The 19,908-nt window shown below is 37.4% G+C and overlaps 2 protein-coding genes across 2 annotated transcripts; one reads left to right on the top strand and one right to left on the bottom strand.

The window, feature by feature from the left end:
* Window positions 1-154: 154 nt before the first annotated feature.
* Window positions 155-13,180, bottom strand: LOC107085687. The gene is made up of 7 exons (XM_015376168.1): window positions 13,032-13,180; window positions 7,068-8,422; window positions 6,827-6,960; window positions 4,939-5,329; window positions 4,729-4,858; window positions 1,556-1,773; window positions 155-1,244 (listed from the first exon to the last, which is right to left on the bottom strand). Exons 2-7 carry the CDS (start codon window positions 7,905-7,907, stop codon window positions 1,005-1,007), a joined length of 1,953 nt encoding a protein of 650 aa, XP_015231654.1. The 5' UTR covers window positions 7,908-8,422; window positions 13,032-13,180; the 3' UTR covers window positions 155-1,004.
* On the top strand, window positions 12,665-19,886 carry rad9a (RAD9 checkpoint clamp component A). Its single transcript, XM_015376169.1, has 12 exons — window positions 12,665-12,929; window positions 13,039-13,109; window positions 13,253-13,326; window positions 13,410-13,458; window positions 14,628-14,742; window positions 14,911-15,010; window positions 15,125-15,231; window positions 15,613-15,719; window positions 15,809-15,873; window positions 15,971-16,066; window positions 17,264-17,498; window positions 19,697-19,886. The coding sequence occupies exons 1-12, from the start codon at window positions 12,896-12,898 to the stop codon at window positions 19,811-19,813; spliced, it is 1,170 nt and encodes a 389-aa protein (XP_015231655.1). The 5' UTR covers window positions 12,665-12,895; the 3' UTR covers window positions 19,814-19,886.
* Window positions 19,887-19,908: the final 22 nt, after the last annotated feature.

Raw genomic sequence — 19,908 nt, 5'->3', positions numbered from 1 at the left:
TAGATAGATAGATAGATAGATAGATAGATAGATAGATAGATAGATAGATAGATAGATAGATAGATAGATAGATAGATAGATAGATAGATAGAAAGAATTTAATAACTCATCTCTATAAATGAGCACTAAAACAAAACTCAGGTATCAAATGTTTTTTAATTTATATAAAAGCATGGATTTGTTTTCAAACTGTACCATTACTCTGATCTAAGTCACAAAAAAAGCCAATAAGCACATATTAAAAACATTTTAAGATTCACCAAATGTTTTTTTCCCTAGTGCATTTTACCGTCGGTCACTAATACGTTCATGTAATTCACCATTGCTCATAATCATTTTTTTTCTTCATAGGGTGAAGAAAGTACTGACTTGGACGCTTCACTTGAAGCTTTCAAGCAAACATCTAAGCTAGAGAACTGATGAAGAAGAGAATCATCAACAGCATCTTGAGCTAATACTGTTTTCCTCCCTTGGGAGCCAGTTGCTCTAATGGTCTGGCAGAGCATCATTATAGCGAGACAGGATATGTACTGAGCGTCAGTAACAAAGACGTTAGATCAGACAGCAAACAGCTGCTGTCCTGTAGGACGTACATGGAGAGGAACACATCATAATTCTCAGACAATTGCAGAAAAATGTTTCCCTCATTTCTTTTCATCTTCATTTCTGCTGGTAGAAAATATAACTGAATGACTGGTAATAAAGCAGCTTCTGAGCAGAACATTGTGCCTGAAGAGGCCACACACTGTTGGTTTATTTGGTCATTCTCTCCATGTATTACCGGAAAACTACAGAAAATAACTCAGAGAATTATGTCAGCAAACAATCTCAGATGTCTTCTGGTTTAAAATCACTTAAAAACACATTAAAAATACTGTCATTTTCAGAACCAGATAAATATGCTTTTAACAAACTACATTTTAAATATGAAGTTTGTCAAATTTATTTTAAAAACATTAGTAATCCAGTGGACCAGATGTTAGTCATTTTCTGTTTTACAGCCACTATCTGTGCTTTTTCCCTGCATTCATCTTCTTCAAAGCCTTAATCCATGCAGGGAGATTGGAACGTCGGGCTGGCAGAGCCTCGTCTATTTCTCCCTGCATCCCATCATAGTCCGGCTCAAATAAAGAGTCCTCATCTGCTGCAGAATCCTCCTCTGAGTCTGTAACTTCCATGTCCGGAGATGCTATGGTGACCACCTGCTCGCAAAAATGAACCCGGCGCTTCTCCTCCACACGTCTCTGAGCCGCAGAAACATGAAAAATGGAAAAAGAAAGGTCAGTTTGATCTCCAAAAGGTCTCCAATTATCACTTCTAGATTAAATGGGTTTATCATTCTGTTCTTTCTTCATTCTTGTTTTTTTTTTATTTTTCTTTTGGAAACAATATGATCTGCATGTACTTTAAATTGAATAACACACCAAAACTATAACTTATCAACAGTATTAATATTACTTTATTTGCCATGTTTAGCTGCAAATCATTATGTTAAATGCCTTCACTTTTTAAAGCTTTACACCACATGGAGGCGCCGTCCTTCACAACATCTTACCCGTTTTGTCAGCGTTTCCATTGAGGATTCTGCGTTGTGCATCATGCCATGTCTGAGGACACTCCGAGGCGGAGGTGCAGAGGGATTAAATGATGTTGGAGACAGAGGGGTTGGTTGGGGCTTTTGCTCATGTGAAGGTGAGATGTTTGCATGCTGGGGCTCCACTGATTCTTCCATCAGTTGGATGTTGGTTGAGGATGAGGATGAGAGGATCCCGGCTTCATCACAAAGGAAAAGAAAGAGAAAAAGTAAATAAATGCCATTGTAAGCAGCCATTACTGGTAAAGTCCAGGAGACAATTTTTTCATCAAAATATAGATTAAAACTGCTACCAACTGGTAGCAAGGGATCCTAATAATAAATGTGTATCAAGTGAGTATGTGAGTACTAAGTGAGTATTATTCAGGGCCGGCCAACAGCAAGAAAACCCAAACCACTGCTTAGGACCCGAGGGCAACTAGGGGGGCCCCAACAACAACAGTTTGTTTTTTTATGAATAATGATTTCTATATAAATATAGTAACAAAACATACAAGTTCATCATAGAATGTTTAATTTTTTACATCAATATATCTTTAATCATGTAAGAATCATTACTTATAAATAAAATAAAACAAAAAAATACAGATATTAGTCTTGGATCAGACTGACACACATAAGAACAAGTTTAAACTTTTACAAAACAAACTAATACAAGAAAGGTGATCTGGATCTTTTACTGTTTATTTGATTGAATTGTTTCTGTTGTTCTATAACTCATTTTATTACTTCTATTCATTAAACCATTTTTATCTTTTTGTTGTTCTTGCAATACAGATAATTTTTGCACATTGCTGTTGCAGTTGAAGAATAAGGCACAAACCAAATGACACTTTAACTCTTAATAAACTACACATTCGTTTATTTTATCACTTAAACTAGATAATGCATACTAATAGAAGCCTGTCAATAGCACAGTATGAGCTGCAGTCGGTCAACTGAATGTGTGTGTGGTCTGATCATGTGACCGTTATAGCTTCAATCGAGATCATTGGCAGAAGTAGAGGGTCACCCGAATCAAATGTTGCTTTAGGCCCCATGGAGGAAGGCTTGGTCCAACCCTGAGATTACAAAGGGGTTTCTTGCTAAGAAAATATCCCATTAGTACCTTATAAAATATATTGTAGATAAATCCCCATCCCAATATCAGTGTCTCCAATAATTCTATCATAAAGAGCTACTTTGAGTGATAATTGTTGGCTTACATATTTAAACTCTTATCAACTTGTATTTTATGTGTGCTGAGGTGATCTTCAGTCTCACAACAGAAGATCAGAAAGAGAGGTTTAGCAAATAAAAGGCATGTACAGAAATTAGTTATCAGTATAAGTATAAGTACAACATACATATAAGTATGCTTGCAAAACCTCTTAGTGTTCAGTAAGTACTCTGTAGGTATCCCTTCCCTTAATATTTTATTATATTATTAGTATATTACAGACAACACCAAATCAAAACCCTGCATAATTGCAGCATATACATCTAATGCTCTGAACTTCCATATCAATGTGTACAAAACAAAATTTCAATAAAAGTCGTCTTAGTCTAAAATACTGAAGATACACTGCATCTTAATAGGAAGGATACTCATAAGGTAGTGACAAAATCAACAAAGTCTGGTCGATCAGTAGACCAGCAAAACTCCTCCAAGAATTAATGAGTTTTGCTCATGCTTCACATCAGTAATTACTGTATAACTAAACCACACCAATACACGATAAAGTACTCTGACTATACAGTGTTACTCCTAAGCTGCACAAATCTTCTATCAGGGAAGTCAGTCTTAGAATAAATGCAAAGCAAAAAACCAAATTTTTTCCCTCATTGCTCCATATAGAGAAAGTTAATCAGTCGGTGTCTTATTAATACTTATGTGTCAAAATTAAACATCTATTATTTTGAAAAACCCAAATTAATCAGGTCTGCTAAGAGACCAAGAAAGGAGATATTTCTTTTTTAAGCCTAAGACAGTTTAGAACAAGTAAGCTAATTCTACTTTTATTTTACAACTATGTCATAACGAGCCTTTGCATTATTGTAATACCAGCTGGTATAAAACTCAATCCATTACATTTTAATGAAAATCAAAATCCATTGTAAGATAGAAAACAAATCCAAAGAATTGACTGAGCCTCATAGCATAATAATATAATGAGATAAGACCCTGACCATGTTCTGAATTGTGACTGCAGATTTCTACCATACAGTCTAGAAAACAGGGAGTTTTTCCTCTCCACTGTCGCTACAAGCATGCTTAGTGTGAGGGATTGCATCCGAGTCAATGAGTCGATGCAATCAACTGGTTTTCCTTAGATAGAAAACTTTGAATCAATTTGACTGTATGATCTGTTGAACTGTAAAGTGCCTTGAAATGACATGTGTTGTGAATTGGCACAGTAGAAATAAACTGAATTGAAACTGAAATGAATCAGTATTTTTACAGGTAGCTCATTAGCTTGTAGCACCCTGCTTGTGTGAGGTAGATGCATTTTATGTGTAAGTGTGCTGCAAGTACCTCAAAAGTAGATTTTAAGTACATAATTAAGTTCCTTGCAGGTACTGAATAAGTATATAAAATGAATGCCCTGTCAGTAAAGTGTAAGCATCACAGGGAACCCATTAGTCCATAGGTACCATGTCCATTCCCTGTAGCTTCTTCATACAGTGTACCATCACTGTTTCCAACAACCTTAATAAGTTGATATATTCATGCTGATTTTTGCACAGTTTCTGTCTTAGTCACTTATATAACACGCTGCTGTCATTTTTTAGATCTCTGGTGTTGCTACTCACATATCCATTATTGTAAATATGTCCACAGCTGTATATTGATTATTTATTCTTTCCAGATGCACAGTATTAATAATGTAAAAACACTGTACAGTACAGTATTTTATTTTTTATTTTCTTAACTCAATCAGTTATTCTTTTATTTTTATACACTTTTTTAAGGTCCACATTTGTGTGACCACTTTGCTGTAATCTTTTGCTGCTGTAACACTACAATTTCTCCTTTGTGAGACGATAAAGGGATTTTCTATTCTATTCCATTCCATTCTAGTTTCTTCATACTGTGTGTCTGCTTTAAATCTTTTGTGTGCTTTCCACGTTTTTCCGTGGTATGTGTTTTGTACCTGTGTTTTCTCCATCACTCATGTTCTCAGTCTGAAGCCTCTCCTCTCTCCTGTCTGCTGGCTGATGTTGCCTCTTTCTACTCATCTGGAGCCTGTTCCTCACGATTGAATGGTACGGATTCCCTGATGGCTGCAAACAAAAAGAAAAGATTGTTAATGCGGGAGCTGAGGTAACTTACATGTTGGTTCTTTTATAGAAATCAATCGGACCTCTGCGAATGCTGACAGTTTGAGCTGAAGTTTGGACAACATTTCCGATCGGCTTTGTCCGTCTTCCATCGGCTCCGACTGGTCAGACTGTTGCTTTAAAGCTGAAGGGTCCATGTTTCTGGGTGGGTAAGTAGGAGCTGACTGTGAGGACTCTGGCCTCCTGAAGCTCCAATGGTTGAGCCCAGCCTGATTCAAACTCCCTGGCGACTGATTAAGACCGGAAGGATTTGGCTGAATATGGGGTTGGCTTGATGGGTCAACTGATGGTCTCTCAGTTACTGAGGTAGCGTGTTGGTTTGGGTTAATAAATGTAGCCACCATATGGTTGTCCCTGACAATCTCATCCAGAAGGTTGAATGACCCCAGGCCAATGTTCACGTCACTGCTACGCCTAAAAAAACAAAAACAATGATAAGTTCAAACTCAGTTTGGCTTCAAAGACTCAACAATCTTGTAAACAAAGAAACAATATTTCTCTGGTTAATGCAGTAATGAATCTATACATAAACAATAGATTTAGGTATCTTATGAATTACAGGTCAGTACAGTTATTTGTTGTGGAAATCAAATCCAATAACAGTTCCACAGATTATAGAGAGGATAAAAGCTTTATCACAGCTCGGCCTTTCTTCAAATTTACTGCCGATCGCACCTCTCTTTATTTGTTGGCATCCTGGTTTCTTTCATTTTTTAATATTTTCAGCATTGATTACATATGCAAAAAAATTTCATACAGTACCTTTAAAATTTTTGACACTAATCTTTGTACCTTTTATAAATAAATGTACCTCTAAGTTCATACTTAGACAACTTCCAAGTAGTTTGGAAGTACACTTCTTTATGCTCCCTAGATTCCTAGTGCATTATTACCAGTGTATTCATGATCAATAATGTATTTGGATCAGTTTTAATGCTTCATATTTCTTCCATCTTTCTTCTGTTTATGGTGAACTGGGTTGAAATTAGATTTAAAGATCTTTACCAATACTTTTGCACTACAGGTCACATTTGGAACAAGTGGTGAGAATTGGAGAGCATGTTTTGTATTAGTTTCAAATTGCTTTTGGTTTACCATACTTATTGACATTTAACATTTTAAATTGTTTATATATGGGTTTAAACACAAATTGTAATAAAAAAAATTCACTTCTAAAAATTGCAAACAATCTTTGGGTCTGATCATTCTTAATTAGCCTAAGCATTTTTTTCTTTACCTACCACAAAATATTATATGTTTTCTTCTGCTGTAATTTGGCGTTTCTTTATTTATGCCAAACGCAAATCCTTCTAAAAGGTTATTACAAACCTAAAGTGTTAACAGAACTAGAACAAAGATTGAACCTTTATCTATTGGAAAGACTTTCAATATTTTTATTGTACTTTGAAAGAGTCATTTGTATTGTAACTTAAAAACACTTATCAAAGGCATTTACTACACAATCTGCTTACCATGCACCATTGATTCTATAAGTGTTTCTTTTCTTTTCACAATCTGACATATTCCTTTTCATTAACTCCTCCTTTATAAAAGTGACATTTGAGAATTAACTACATATTTATTGTTGAACAATAAGGACTTTCACATTGTTCCCAAACATTAACCCTTCCTTTAATAGCTGGGTTTATCTCTGTTTCCTTGAAAGGTCTATCTGAAAGAATTAGCACACACCATTGTCTGAAAGTGTGTTTGCAGACATCTGATGACAGGCTCTGTCAGTGACAGGGGCGTTTCTGGCTAATTCTCAGTGCTATGACTGGAAAGATCCCAAATGTCTTTCATAACTCTGGCCAGTTTTTTTAAGGAACAAATAAAAGTTCATTGTTGCTTCTTTTTTTAATTGAAGAACTGCTTTCAGCTTGTTTTGACATTTTTTTGTGTGGTGATTACCTGTTGTTGATTACAGCAGTCTCGTCTTCTGCTTGTGCAGGATGTACATTGTTGGAATCACTGCAGGCTGATGGAGGGAATGTTGTTTCTGTTTCATTGCTTGTTTTGTTTCCATCTATTCCTGCCATTATTATCTGTGTAAAAGTTGAAATGTGGCAAAAGAATTTAAGTTATAATTCAAATACCTTTTCTGTGATCATCTATGATTGACTAATAGGATCAATAAGAGATTATTGCTTACTTGTGTTTCCGGTTGAGGACATCTTTCTTCTTTTCCTTTTTTTCCAGCGTTGCCATGTCTGTCCTTAAATCTCTCTTTGATCTTCTGCGTCCATCTCCTTGTTTTATTCTCAGATGACGGTCTTCTCCTTGTGTTTGTTGTTATTTGGCTGCTTGAGAAGACTTGCACGTCTTTATTTTGTCCCAAGCTGCCGATCCCTCCGTTTCCAACATGGAATCCAGTATATCCTCCACCAATATCTGTTCCTTTCACAGACCACAGAGGGATTTGGTTCTGGTTTTGTGTCACATTTGAAACAATGTCAGTATCAGCAGGGATCTGTCCCGTCATCAAGGAGCTGCCGATGCTCTCCTTCTCAGCATCAGTCCTCTTGAAGAAGGTAAGTTTAACATCCTTTTGTGGTTTAACTGGGAAAAGTTGCCTCGTACCTGTTGGGGAGAACCCAGACCGTGGAGTCTGTCCCAACTCTTTCTTCTCACCAAATTGTCCATCAGTGCTGACTTTCTGAGAAGGGAAAAAAGTTGGACTCCTGCTCCCTTCAACAGCAGGACTCGCTTGCTGTTTTTCATAGCTTTCAAAGCCAGAGTTACTGTTCACAGCTGGGACTGTAAACTCCTTTGAAGTGTTCCCATTAAAATTAAACACATTTACAGATCTGCTTTCAATGTTCTGAAAGCTAGATGCTCCTCGCTCACCATTTTGACCCAGAGCAGGAGTTCCAGATGGGGATACGGGTGCTTGACAAAACGCCTGGCCCTCTCTTCCAGGTTGGAGCTTCAGTCTCTGCAGCATAGACTGCAGCAAGACCTGAGAGTCTGATTGTTGAGCTGACTGAGACATCTAGGTTCAAGCTTCTGTGTTAAATCCTGGTTTCACTGAAACACATTTGAACAATGCAGCACATCCAGCTAAACAAGGATGGCTTCCACTCACAGCTGTGTTTTATTGGAGCTTGTTACCTGTGCTGGGATCATTTCACTCCTTTCATCCACCTGTAGTAGAAAACACTCCTGCGAAGGCTGGCTTGCTCAAACAGAGTTTTTCAATCTCCTTCCATCATGCGAACACTTCCTCACCACAAAAGTAGACCAGGGCCCACATTTTACCGCTTATCTTCCTGCTGTTTCTTCTCAAACAAGCCTTCGTTTGACATCCACACGCCAACACTTCTCAAACCTTGCAGCAAAAGTCCTTCTTTTATAAAAAAAAAACCTTCTTCTTGCTTCTGGTAAAAGTATCTCTCTTTTTCTCTAAAATGTCCACAGTTTTAGTCACACCTCTTCTTCAGCAGCTGCTTCAATCTCCTCTGATGGGAGGAGAGTGAGTTCACGCCAGCGTTCCTCACATCTTACGCACTGAAGCAGACAAACAAGAACAACCAGAGAGGTGAGATAATTTCACTTTGACAGTAACCCTCCCTCTGCGTGCGTCTTTCTTTTTGTGTTTTTAATCGCCCTTCCTTCCTATTTCTCACTGAGTATAACACATGTGTACACACACACCCTCTTTCTTCCCACAGTAACCCTCCTTTGGTAATTATAGGGAGGTTTTTACCCAAAGTCGCTGCTATTTTTTACCATTTGCATCTTTAGATTGAGAGAAAACTATATGATGGTATTTTAGTGACCCATGATGTCTTTATTTAATTATTCTTCAGAAAATAACTAACTTCTACTGTGCCTTGCTGCTTTGCTTTTTCCAAATTTTGTCTCAACTACAAAATGAAATATAATTTATTGGAAATTTGAATGATAGAACAACACAAATGAGTAAATATTTATGAAGAGGAACAAAATTGATACCAGGTTTTCAGATGCATTTAAAAAAAAATTTGAAAAGTTATTTTCGATTCAGGTCCTTTTACATTGATACCCTTTAAATAAAGTCCAGTGCACATGACAGCCATCGGAAATCATCTAATTAGTCCTCATATAAATTAAGTGTAAATACAGCTCTCTGGATTGCTTCCACCTAAGATTAAAGGCCAGACAAGGGCATCAATCAGAGAAGCAGCAAACAGGCCCACAGTAACTGTGGAGGACCTGCAGAAATCCACAGTTAGACAAGATCATTTGTTTAATAAACTGCGTACTTCCCAAATCTGACTTTCATGACAATGAAAAATTTACAAGATTTAAAAGGGAAGAAACTCCAATTCGCAATTTGACATAATTCCTGCAGGGAATGAATACATGCAGGGCAAAAAAAACTAACACTGAACTCGTAATTCTTATCATAAAGCATAGCGGTGGCTTCATTATGCTGTGGGGATGCTTTCCTTAGCAGGGACATAAAGGTCTGAGGGCTTCTCCTGAGGTAGCATTAGGTACCATGAGGCCAAGCATCCTCTCTTTCACCATTTTGACCCAGAGCAGGAGTTGCAAAAGGACATCATGATGTGGAAGAGGTGTGTCAGCCATGACAGCCCAACAGCACCCACACACCTGGTCTCTGGGTGTTGTTGGGCTGCCGTGGCTGAAACGCCTCTTCCACATCATGTGGTGGTCAGGGACAGTGGGCCTGGACTGGCAGACTGGGGTAGTGGTTCCCCTCCATAAGAAAGGAGACTAAAGTCAGTGTTTTATCTCGGGCTGCAACTAAAAATTTTTTTTGTTTTGTTTTTTGTCATTAAAGTTATTTGTAGAACATATGTGCGTACAACCTTCCCCAACCCTCCCCACCCCCCACAGAACAAAAACCACAAACAAAACTAAAAAAAAAAAAAAGGTCAGCGCATATCCAAACAATCAGAGTATCACAAATAATTGGCACATATGCAAATATCCTCAATGTTGGCAGAAACAACCAAAAAAGACAGAAATAATCACTCATCTATACTTTCCAAAACAGCAGTTCGTCAAAGGCATTTAATTATCCCTACATTGCAGGAGAGTAAATAATTCAATTTCTTAACATTTTATGTCATTATGTAGCCTAGCCAGCATTTGCTCATATGACACTATTTCCAACATTAATTCCAACCAGTTTTTAACATTCTGATCAGCTGAAGATTTCCATAGTCTGAGTTGAATTATATTCCCAATTTTGGGGATACAAGATCAATTTGAACAAATCCGAGTGCATGCCCATATCCTAGGAATGCATTTCAAGTGATATTATGCAATTTAACTTTAAGGGGATTCCTTCAGGTATAAAATAGAGGAAATAATTCTATTAAATATGGAACCGCTTCTTCAAAAAATAAGAATTAATCTTGACAAATGGGCAAAAATGAAACTATGTGTATGGGGAATGGTGAATGTCATGAAAATGGTGATAACCCTGATGTTTATTTATGTGTTCATAATGGTACCTGTTGACATCCCGTCACATGTATAAAAACAGTATGAGATTTGTTTTAAGGACTTCCTCTGGGATAAGAAGAAATCCAGATTTAGCATTAAGAAAATATGGTGTGCAAAGGACATAGGGGACATTTTCAAATGTCATGCTGAAATATAACTTAAAAAAGATAGTTTGTGGAAATATCTACAAATTAGAGGTGGTATTATTAAATGTAAATTTACACATAAAGATAATCCAATACAAGAATTTATGGGCTCAAGCAGAGTTAAGTATAAGGCATCTATATTTTATAAATTGTTTAAAAGCATGAAAAAAGATATATGTAAAGGTCTGGGGATTGGCTGAACTTTTAGGGATGAAGAATGGTTGAAAATAATTCCAAATAATGGGAAAAACTTTAAAGAATCGGGAGGGAAATGTACATATTATAGGATGGTACATAGGTTTTATTTCACACCATCTAGGCTACATAGAATGGGCCTACTTGCGGATAACTTATGTTGGAAATGTAAAACGGAATCAGGAACTTTTATACATGCGATATAGGAATGTTAATGCACTTCCCCCTTCTGGAAAGTAGTATTACAACACATTGGAAGGTGGATAGGGTTGGGGATATCCATGTCACCAAGACTTTGCTTGTTAGGGGATCAAATAGTGATGCCTTAGATGTCAAAGCATCAACAAAATGTGGTGCAGGTGGGAACGGTTGCGGCTGCCAGGATAATCCACAACTATTTTTTTTTTGTTGATTCTTTTTTTGATTGATCAATTAAAAACCAGATAGTCAAAGGTTCCTTAAAAAAGACTTTTTATGAAATTAAACCAGATGAAAATAAAACTTTTCCATGTTAGGAGTTCTGGATAGAGCATATTGACAGATGAAAAAGTTTTTATATCTTAGATGGAAAATGTTTGTATATTTTTTCCTAATTGGAGTTTGGTACGGACGTGTTCCCAGTGCATGTTTCAACATGACAGAGGGAAGGGCTGCCCTATGTCATTGGTCCTGTTCGTAACCTTTATGGACATAATTCCTAGGTGCAGCCAAGGGCCGGGGAAGGTCTGGTTTGGTGACGTGAAGATTTCAACCCTGCTGTTCGTAGATGACGTGGTTCTGGTCCCAAATGAAGATGAAGAACAAGTACATCAATAAAATAAAGAGAAATATTCTCAATCAATCATTTGGCTAAGTTATAATCCATTGCAAATATAAGGGAATCAAAAATCCACAAAGTGGCAGTGAGCATTTTTTGTGATATGGTGTATAGCATAATTTACGGCATTCAACATCTCACTGAAAAAAAATATATTTAGATACCTGAACTAATTTATGTTGGGAGACTAAATTTAGATTAGAATGTATAGGTTGTAAACTATGACCATAAAATTGTTGACATTTTATTAGAGTAAACTGAAGTTCAATTTAGTTTTTGTGCAACAGAACCTTACACTGTCAAGTCCTGTTTGTTAAATGCTTATTAATTTAGGTCAGGTGAGCAGAACTGGGGAAAATCTAAGTCATATCATGAAAATTCTTACTAAACGCATCAATAAAGAGTATTTGGGTGCACTGGAAAAAAACAGGTGACATTTTTGAATTTGAGGGTGTGTAACATAAGACCTTCTAGAACCATTGCTTTACATTATAAGTCATAAGCACAAGGCAGAATAATACAATCTGTGATCAAGATAGAACACAGAGCGAAAAAAATGCAGAAAAGTTTTAATATCATATTCTATAGGTGTATATTAATTTATTTATTTAAACATAAGGAAAACAAATAATAATGCATTGTTGGGTTTGGGGGACCCACCAAAACCAAAAACTATAAAGAAATTCAACAGGTTTACCATCATGTTGTTAATGATGGACTGGTTAAACTAGCACACTGAAAATGAAAAAGACATATCTATAAATAACTCCATAAATATAAATAAAGATTTTGCAGCAACTTCAACTCTTTCATTGTTGAATGTATCATCATAAAATGTTATGCAGTGTGTACCAAGTTTATTTAGTAAATTTAAAGAATCACAATCTCTTTAACTATGTACCCCTACTGTTTAAAAGTATCAGCATTCTCTATGTATCCACACGAAGTGGTCATATTTCCAAAATGTCCCTATTTCATAGCGCTGAAATATGTCAGAAAACACAAGTCGAAAGAGTCGACTCTTTTGGGGATCTAAGCCAAATCTACAGGATCTCAGGACAGATGCCGGAATTCCCGCCAATAGAATTTACACTTTCGTGAGTGCGCATGCGCTGGAAATCCGTCTCTCTGATTGGTCCGCTGCGAAGAAGCGAGTTATGGCGGCGTAAACAAGGCGAGGGTAGGATATTTGAAGTGGTCCCTGCAAATGAACTTTTAATAACACAGTCACAACAAGTATGTTTTCAAATAGTATACTTATTCCTTGGTCGGACACCATTAAAATCCAACCAACCGATTCTACGGCCGTTTAATAGTTTTATGAAGCTCATAGCAAGGTTTGCTAATTAACTCATAACTGTAAAAATGCAATGTGTCGTGACCGGAGGAAACGTGAAAGGTATTTACCCTTTTTCTTTCTGTTCAAATCCTTTTGTAGTTAGATGGAAAGCAGTATGCGTTGTTAATAATTGTTTATGTGTGTGTGTGTGTCTGTGTGTACCGTCCAGTGCTGGGAAAAGCCATCCACTGTCTGTCCAGGATCGGAGATGAGTTGTATGTGGAGCCACAGGAAGATGGGGTGAGCTGTTCTACAGCTGCTGTCAGATAAAACGACACTTCCTCCTGCCATGCATGCAGTCTGGTTTCTTCCTGTCAGTACAAACTTGCGTCAATGAACATCGCTGATTTAGTTGTATTTTTTTCTCTCTCTCTCTCTTGTAGCTGGCCCTGCGGTCTGTGAACTCTTCTCGATCGGCATATGCTTGCTTCCTGTTCGCACCGCTCTTCTTCAGCAGGTGCAGCTTTAATGTTCCTGTCTTTTTTTGAGTGGGTCAGTGAATCTGTGTAAATACTAACTAAATGCAACGTTTCTGTGCAGGTACTCCATTCCCAAGGAGCTCAGCTTCCGCTGCAAAATGGCAATAAAGGTGTGAGAACAAAAAACAAAACAAAAAAAACAATCTAAAATGTAACCCTTTCAGTGTTTTTCTGCCATGTTTTCTATGTTATACCACCATAAAGCTGCTCCATCATCATCATCTGCACTTTTCCTTACATTAGACATAATGACAAAGGTTTATTTCATGAACAGTTATAGCTACTGTTTTACACATACACCACAGACTAAAGGATTTTAAGCCTATTTTGGTTTTTATACTTCATGACAAAAAAGTTATTTTGAATAATCGTGTTAATCAAATAATTAACATTAACATAAAATACTGCATCAAGAATCTAATCAAAAAAATTTGTTGACCGTTTTTGTCCATTACTCTGGGTCATTCTGCTTAGTATTTACTTACCTTAAAAGAATTTTTTTTTTTTTATATTAACATATGCAAACTGTTTTTTTTATTATTATTATTTTTTTTGCATTGAAGTTTTCAAAATCGTCACTTCCTCTACGCTTTTGCATTGTTTTGTGTTCATTTTGTCTGGTAGCATGAATGCATACTTAAAATAAAGTAAATGGAGCATAGCAATGGAAGAAAACTGATCTTGCACTAAATTAATCCTTGAATTCTTTTAGACTTTTGCTCTCTGGTGTCTAAAAGAAGTTGCAGTTTTAAACCTGCAAAGTTTAAACATTTAAACCCTCCCAGGATTTCTAGCTTTTCTTTTTTTTTTATGAGATGCCAGCAATGATTTTTTTAAATGACCGTGTGGAGCCTCGAGTAAGGGAGCTCTGCTGCTTAGGTGGCTGTGGGAAGGCCACTACACATTTTACTTGTTAAAAAAAGCAATATTTTGTTCTTATTGCACTGTATCCCTGGCAACCAAAGAGTGCCATGTCTGTTAAACAGTCAAAGCTTCATCTTTACCTGATATTTTCTGTACCACGATGGTACCAGAAGGTTGTGGTTATCAGTGTGAAACCTCCAAGCTTCCTGCCCCAGATAGTTGCACATGAACTCACAATGTAAATGCCTCCAATTTACTCATATATGGTTGAAATTATAAAAAGAAGGTAATATCCAGTGTTTCTTTTTTTCTACAGGACATGTAACACCTAAGAGATGATTTCCCTGCAGAAAAAGCTTCAGCCTCTGTTTAAGAGTTATTGTCTGACTTCCTGTTTTGTTCTCTAATTTGCCAGAGTGTGCAGACTGTCTTCAGATCTCTGGCAACTTTAGAAAAGTCGGTGGAAAAGTGTCACATCAGCCTTGATGAGCAAAAAGACCGCCTTACCTTCACATTGCACTGCAAACATGGTAACAGGGCGTCCCACTGGCATAACATTGCTGTTGTGTGAGAATTTCACCAGGAATTCTTGTCATTCATTTTTTATTACTAATTTGGATCGCTGTGCATTTATTACATTGCATTCCTGTGTGTCATTATGAGGTCTAAGGGTTTGTGTGTTGGGATGTTCTCTCCAGGACTCCTGAAGACACATAACCTGTCTTACCAGGACAGTGAAAGCTTGGAGGCAGTGTTTGATAAAGACAGCTGTGCTAATGTGCTCAGAGCCCAGCCCAGGTCTATAAATCTTCACTCATGTTTTGCTTTTCTTCTACAGCTCCTCATAATAAGCCTCACTAATACTTTCAAAGAATTTTTTTTTCAAATAAGCTTTGCTGTCTTTGTTCTCAGAGTGCTGGTGGACACGGTTGCACACTTCCCTACGTCCTTGGAAGAAGTGACCGTGACGGTGAATGATGAACGGATGTGGGTCAGGAATTATGTGGAGGATGAATCAGGTGACGTCATTTGTCGTTTTGTGTGTCGGGGGGGTTTCCCCCCCCCCATTAGGCACATCACCGGATGGTGAAGCAAGAAAATAAATCAGTTATTAAAACACAAAAACACAAATTAAAACCTGATCTGCACCTCTCTAGATATTTATTAATGTTTCCTTTCTCCCCCAACTTCGATTGGTCATGTTTTAATTTGAACCGTTTTAAAAGGGCTTCAAAGTCAAGAAGATTAAATAAGAGACACACTGTGCTTTAAAAAAAAAAATGAATTTAGTGGATTTAAGCCGTAATATGCTTTTGTAAGTAAAATAGTTTTGTCAAACTGAAGCAGAAGTTAGATTTTAATCCTGCCAACTTCCCTTCTTTTCTGTTTCCCTCTCTTAGAGCGCTCAAAGGTAATGCTAACTGAGCTGTGTCTGGCTGCCGATGAGTTCGACCAGTTTGCCATAAAAGCTCACAACAGCATCACTTTTTGTCTTAAGGAGTTTCGGGTGAGACAGATAATAGAAAGAAACTTCAATCCTTTAAAAAAAATAACTGGATAAACCTTTTTTTTTTAACATTATCTTTCCACCTTCAGGGTTTGCTGTTGTTCGCCGAGTCCACTGGCCTTCCTGTGTCCATGTACCTAGATGAACCAGGCAGGTGAGCATACCTTTTCTTTTTATTCAGATCATCCTCCTAAGATAACTGCCCTGTATCTGCAGACCTGATCTTTGCATTTTGCCTCAATGTGTTTCAGCCCTGTGGTGCTTTCAGTAACAGACAGTGTTCTGGAGGGGAACTTTGTGCTCGCAACGCTTTCGGATGATCGCAGTCCTCCAAAAAGCAACAGAGGGTAAAACTAAAAAATCTATCAAATAGATTTTGATGGTTATGATTGTGTGAATAATGCGTGTAAAAGCGTTAAAACACCAATCAGCTGTCAGTAAAAGAAGGGGGGAAAAAAAGCCACAAGTCATGAAACAAAATGAAAATCAGATCAATAACTTTCAGGCAGTGTTTCCTGTCTGACTCATTTCGGAAACAGACAGGAAGTCCAGGGGATTAGCTCTTCTATGCCTCCTGGTGGATGATTTGAGCAGCGTTAAGATCAGCTGGAAGTCACTTTGCTACAGACCCTTTTCATTTTGGCGACTACTAGTTAGTTAAAGGTAATCCACCATAATGTTTTTTCAAATTTACAACCCTTTTTCATGGATCTGAGCAACCGGCAGATGATTAGACAGCTACATAACCAACTCCACAGGCCTCATTTAGCATTTTTTTTTTTTAGTTTTTACATTCATAACAGTACTTTAAAAAGAAATGTTCATGAATAATGTTTCCCTCAAAGTTGGTGCGATCCTACAGATCACAGCATTTTGGTGTTCCTATGACTTCCATAGCTACTGGTCTGCAAAATCAATCACCTAGGCTAGCAGAGTTTAGAAAGCCTTCAGTTCAAGCTTTCTAATGTGAAGGGATGCAGCAAATGAAGTGAGCCTGTTAATGAAGTTTTCTTGCTACTTAATATTCCAATCAACTGTTAGCTGCGTTATAACAAAGTGTTAAGCCATGTTAAACCGTCTGCAGCTTTCTGCAGTGTGTGTGCTCCTAAAATTGGCTCCAGGGCAATGTGTAATAAGTTTTAAAAAATTCATTTTTCTGAGCAACTGAATGTCTGAGCGACTGAATGCATCACCATAAACACATCACCAAAAACCTAATGCCAACCTTTTCTAGAGGAAATAAGGCTAAAATATTTTTAAGAAAGTGGAGGATAAGAATGTCTTTTAATTTCCCTAATGAGTTATAGACCAGTTCCTCTTATATGATAGGTAATACAATAATAATTGGTAATATAATAATAATAATAATATAATGATATAATAATAATTATAGCGTACTTAAATATCTGAAACAGTTGCCAGGTTGGAGCCTCCTCTCATTAAAGTCCTCTATGTGTAAGATTGTATTAATTATTTGTCAAGCCCAGCATGAACACAGTAGCTGTGGCTATTCCCTGACTCTCTCCTTCTGATCGTCCAATCAGGGCTGACGCAGAGCAGCCGCAACCTTCTGATGACTTCATGAATGATGACATGGATTCCTATCTGATCGCTATGGATACCAGCATAGCACCAGGTCCCTCTACCTCAGACCTACCCGCACCCCCAGTAGCTGCATCCAGAAAGCTCCCTGCACCCAATAACAGGAGCAGAAGACACAGTGAGGAGGAGGAGGAGGAAGATGGGGAGGAAGATCTAGAGAGACCGCCAGACAAGAAGGTACAGCTTCAGTTTCCATAGATAACCAGGTGGCATTTGCCACGGTTTTTAATTAAACACAAGCCATACACACCAGAGCTTTAATGATCTAGTGTTGATGCTCAGAGTTCTTACTTTTATTGGAGGATTTTAAATAGAATTTATGTTAATGCATTTAACTGACAAAGACAAATCTAGCATACTCACCTACAGGATGAGACATATTCAAGTGCCTCAAACCTCCACGGTGAGTCTGTGGTTTACATAGACTCATCATAACACTGAAAGGTTATTTATGGACTGAAAATGATACATGCTCCAGGTTATGATGCTTTTAATGGATAGGGAAAAAAATCTGTTATTTAAGTGTTTCACCTTCCAGATGCAGATGAGCTGATCAGGACAAAAAAACAGGCATTTTGCAATCATGCATTTCAACTTGGGTTAGATGTTTTTCAATTACAATGTATTTTTAATAAAATGGAAAAAAAAACATGTTTTGATTAGTTTAATCTTTGAACCCACAGTTTTATTACTGAATTACTATAACATTTTGATTATTCTAGTCTTAGTGTTGCTCTATGGTTATTTACCACTGTACTATTACTTTTAAAATATGAATTGAGATTTAGTAAAGTAATTTAAATAACTAAAATAAATGTAGAAGTCCTGTTGTTGTTTTAGTGACACCCAGCCTGACTTGATGCTGATAGAGAATCTGTGGAGGGAGCTAAAGCAATGAGGCCTTACTGTGTCACACTGAACACACTCATCTTTGGTGACCTGATCTGCATCTGTGTCTGCATGTCCTACCAGGACACCATCACATAGCAGAGCCTCTCTCTGATTGGTTGTTGTGGTGCATCAGGCAGGAAAAGTTCAGATTTTCCTTTTCAAGTTCCGGTTGCTTGTAAAGCAACTCAAATGCTTAGTTAGATTCTTATGATGCTCCAGCTGCTCCAAATGCAAGTCAACCATAGACCTAGCATAATAACAGGCTGCTCCATCAGCTCAAAGCGTGCTCTGTGCGAATGCATCATTAGACTGAGCTGATCACTAAAGATTAGGGCTGAGTATTTTCGCCAAAGTCCTGAATCGATTAATTTCGATTCGATCTGTTTTTACAATAATGAAAGTGGCTCAACTGTGTTTCAAAATGCTCATATATTTTATTTCTTCCTGTCACATTAAACACAAAGTGCAAACTTGTAAATCAGACAGTTTAAACTTGAGATGTGAACAAAACTGTCTCATAAGTGCAAACTTGTTTGTGAAAAAGTGAAGCCTCACTCGAGCAAGCAGACGTGACACAGCGGGGTCACAGCAGACATGCATGAGCTGCATTACCTTCACTGCACAAACCATATTTGCAGTGTTGTCTGTAACAACTACAGGGTGTTTGCTGGTCAGCCCCCATTTGTTAATGTCTTCAGTCAACCTATTGGCTATATTTGCAGCTGTCTGGCTTGAAGTCATCTTGAGAGCATCTTTCCTGCTCATTTGAATGTGAATGTCACACGCGTCACTATAAAACTAATCGATCTCATTCCCTAGACATCAATTTTGCAAAAATTTAAAGGAATCAAATCAAAATCGATTAAATTGATTTTTTTTACCCGGCCCTACTAAAGATAAATCATCAGCTCACAAATGGAAGGACTATCTACAAGACTTAAGTCGAGAAAAGAGAAAAGAAATGAACAATAAATCGACATGTTAATAATGTTACAGAAGAGCTAAGCTTTACCTGGGCAACTTTTTGTTCCGTTTATTTTATTTTTTTGCTGCTATGGTTAAAAAAACCACAGGTGGAAACGAAAAAAAAGCTGCTCAGTCGTTTTAGGAAGGGTTTAATTGCTGTAACGCTCTTAAAGGTGCTAACATTGATGGTTTAGATTAAAACACAGAAAATTTCTATTCTTCAAATTTGAATATTCCTGAATCATTTCCAATCAGAAGATAATTAATTATCCTCCTGTACTGTACAGAACTGCATTTAACTTCCTGGTGTAGCTCTGACAGCTAAATAGCCAAGGCACACAGCAACAAGCAGGGGAGGGGACATTTTCTTACTGTATGATCCTTAAGGCGTAAGAAAACATGGTCACTGGGAGACTTTTTTGCGCATGTGACCTAAAACACCCCTTTAGCATACCCTATAGTCAGTAACCATAAAAGATTAAGTTCTGCCTTCTAACTTTTTTCCTTTTCTCCCGTAGTTCCGTTCCTTGTTCTTTGGATCGGTGCTTCCGTCGTCCCCTCTGATGAGCACGCAGCCGGTTACAACTCAGGAAGTGCTGGCCAGCGACAGCGAAGATGAAACTGAAGCAGAATGACGATCAAAGAAACAGAGAAATCTGCAAACCTGACAGTGCTGTTAACACCAACACACCAGGATTACTTGAAGTGACAGAAACTGATGCTTTGGATC

The sequence above is a fragment of the Cyprinodon variegatus genome, unplaced genomic scaffold (assembly GCF_000732505.1).
Source record: "Cyprinodon variegatus isolate N-32 unplaced genomic scaffold, C_variegatus-1.0 Scaffold130, whole genome shotgun sequence".
In the NCBI taxonomy this organism is placed as follows: Eukaryota; Metazoa; Chordata; class Actinopteri; order Cyprinodontiformes; family Cyprinodontidae; genus Cyprinodon; species Cyprinodon variegatus.
This window is presented reverse-complemented; position numbering and strand designations above follow the sequence as displayed.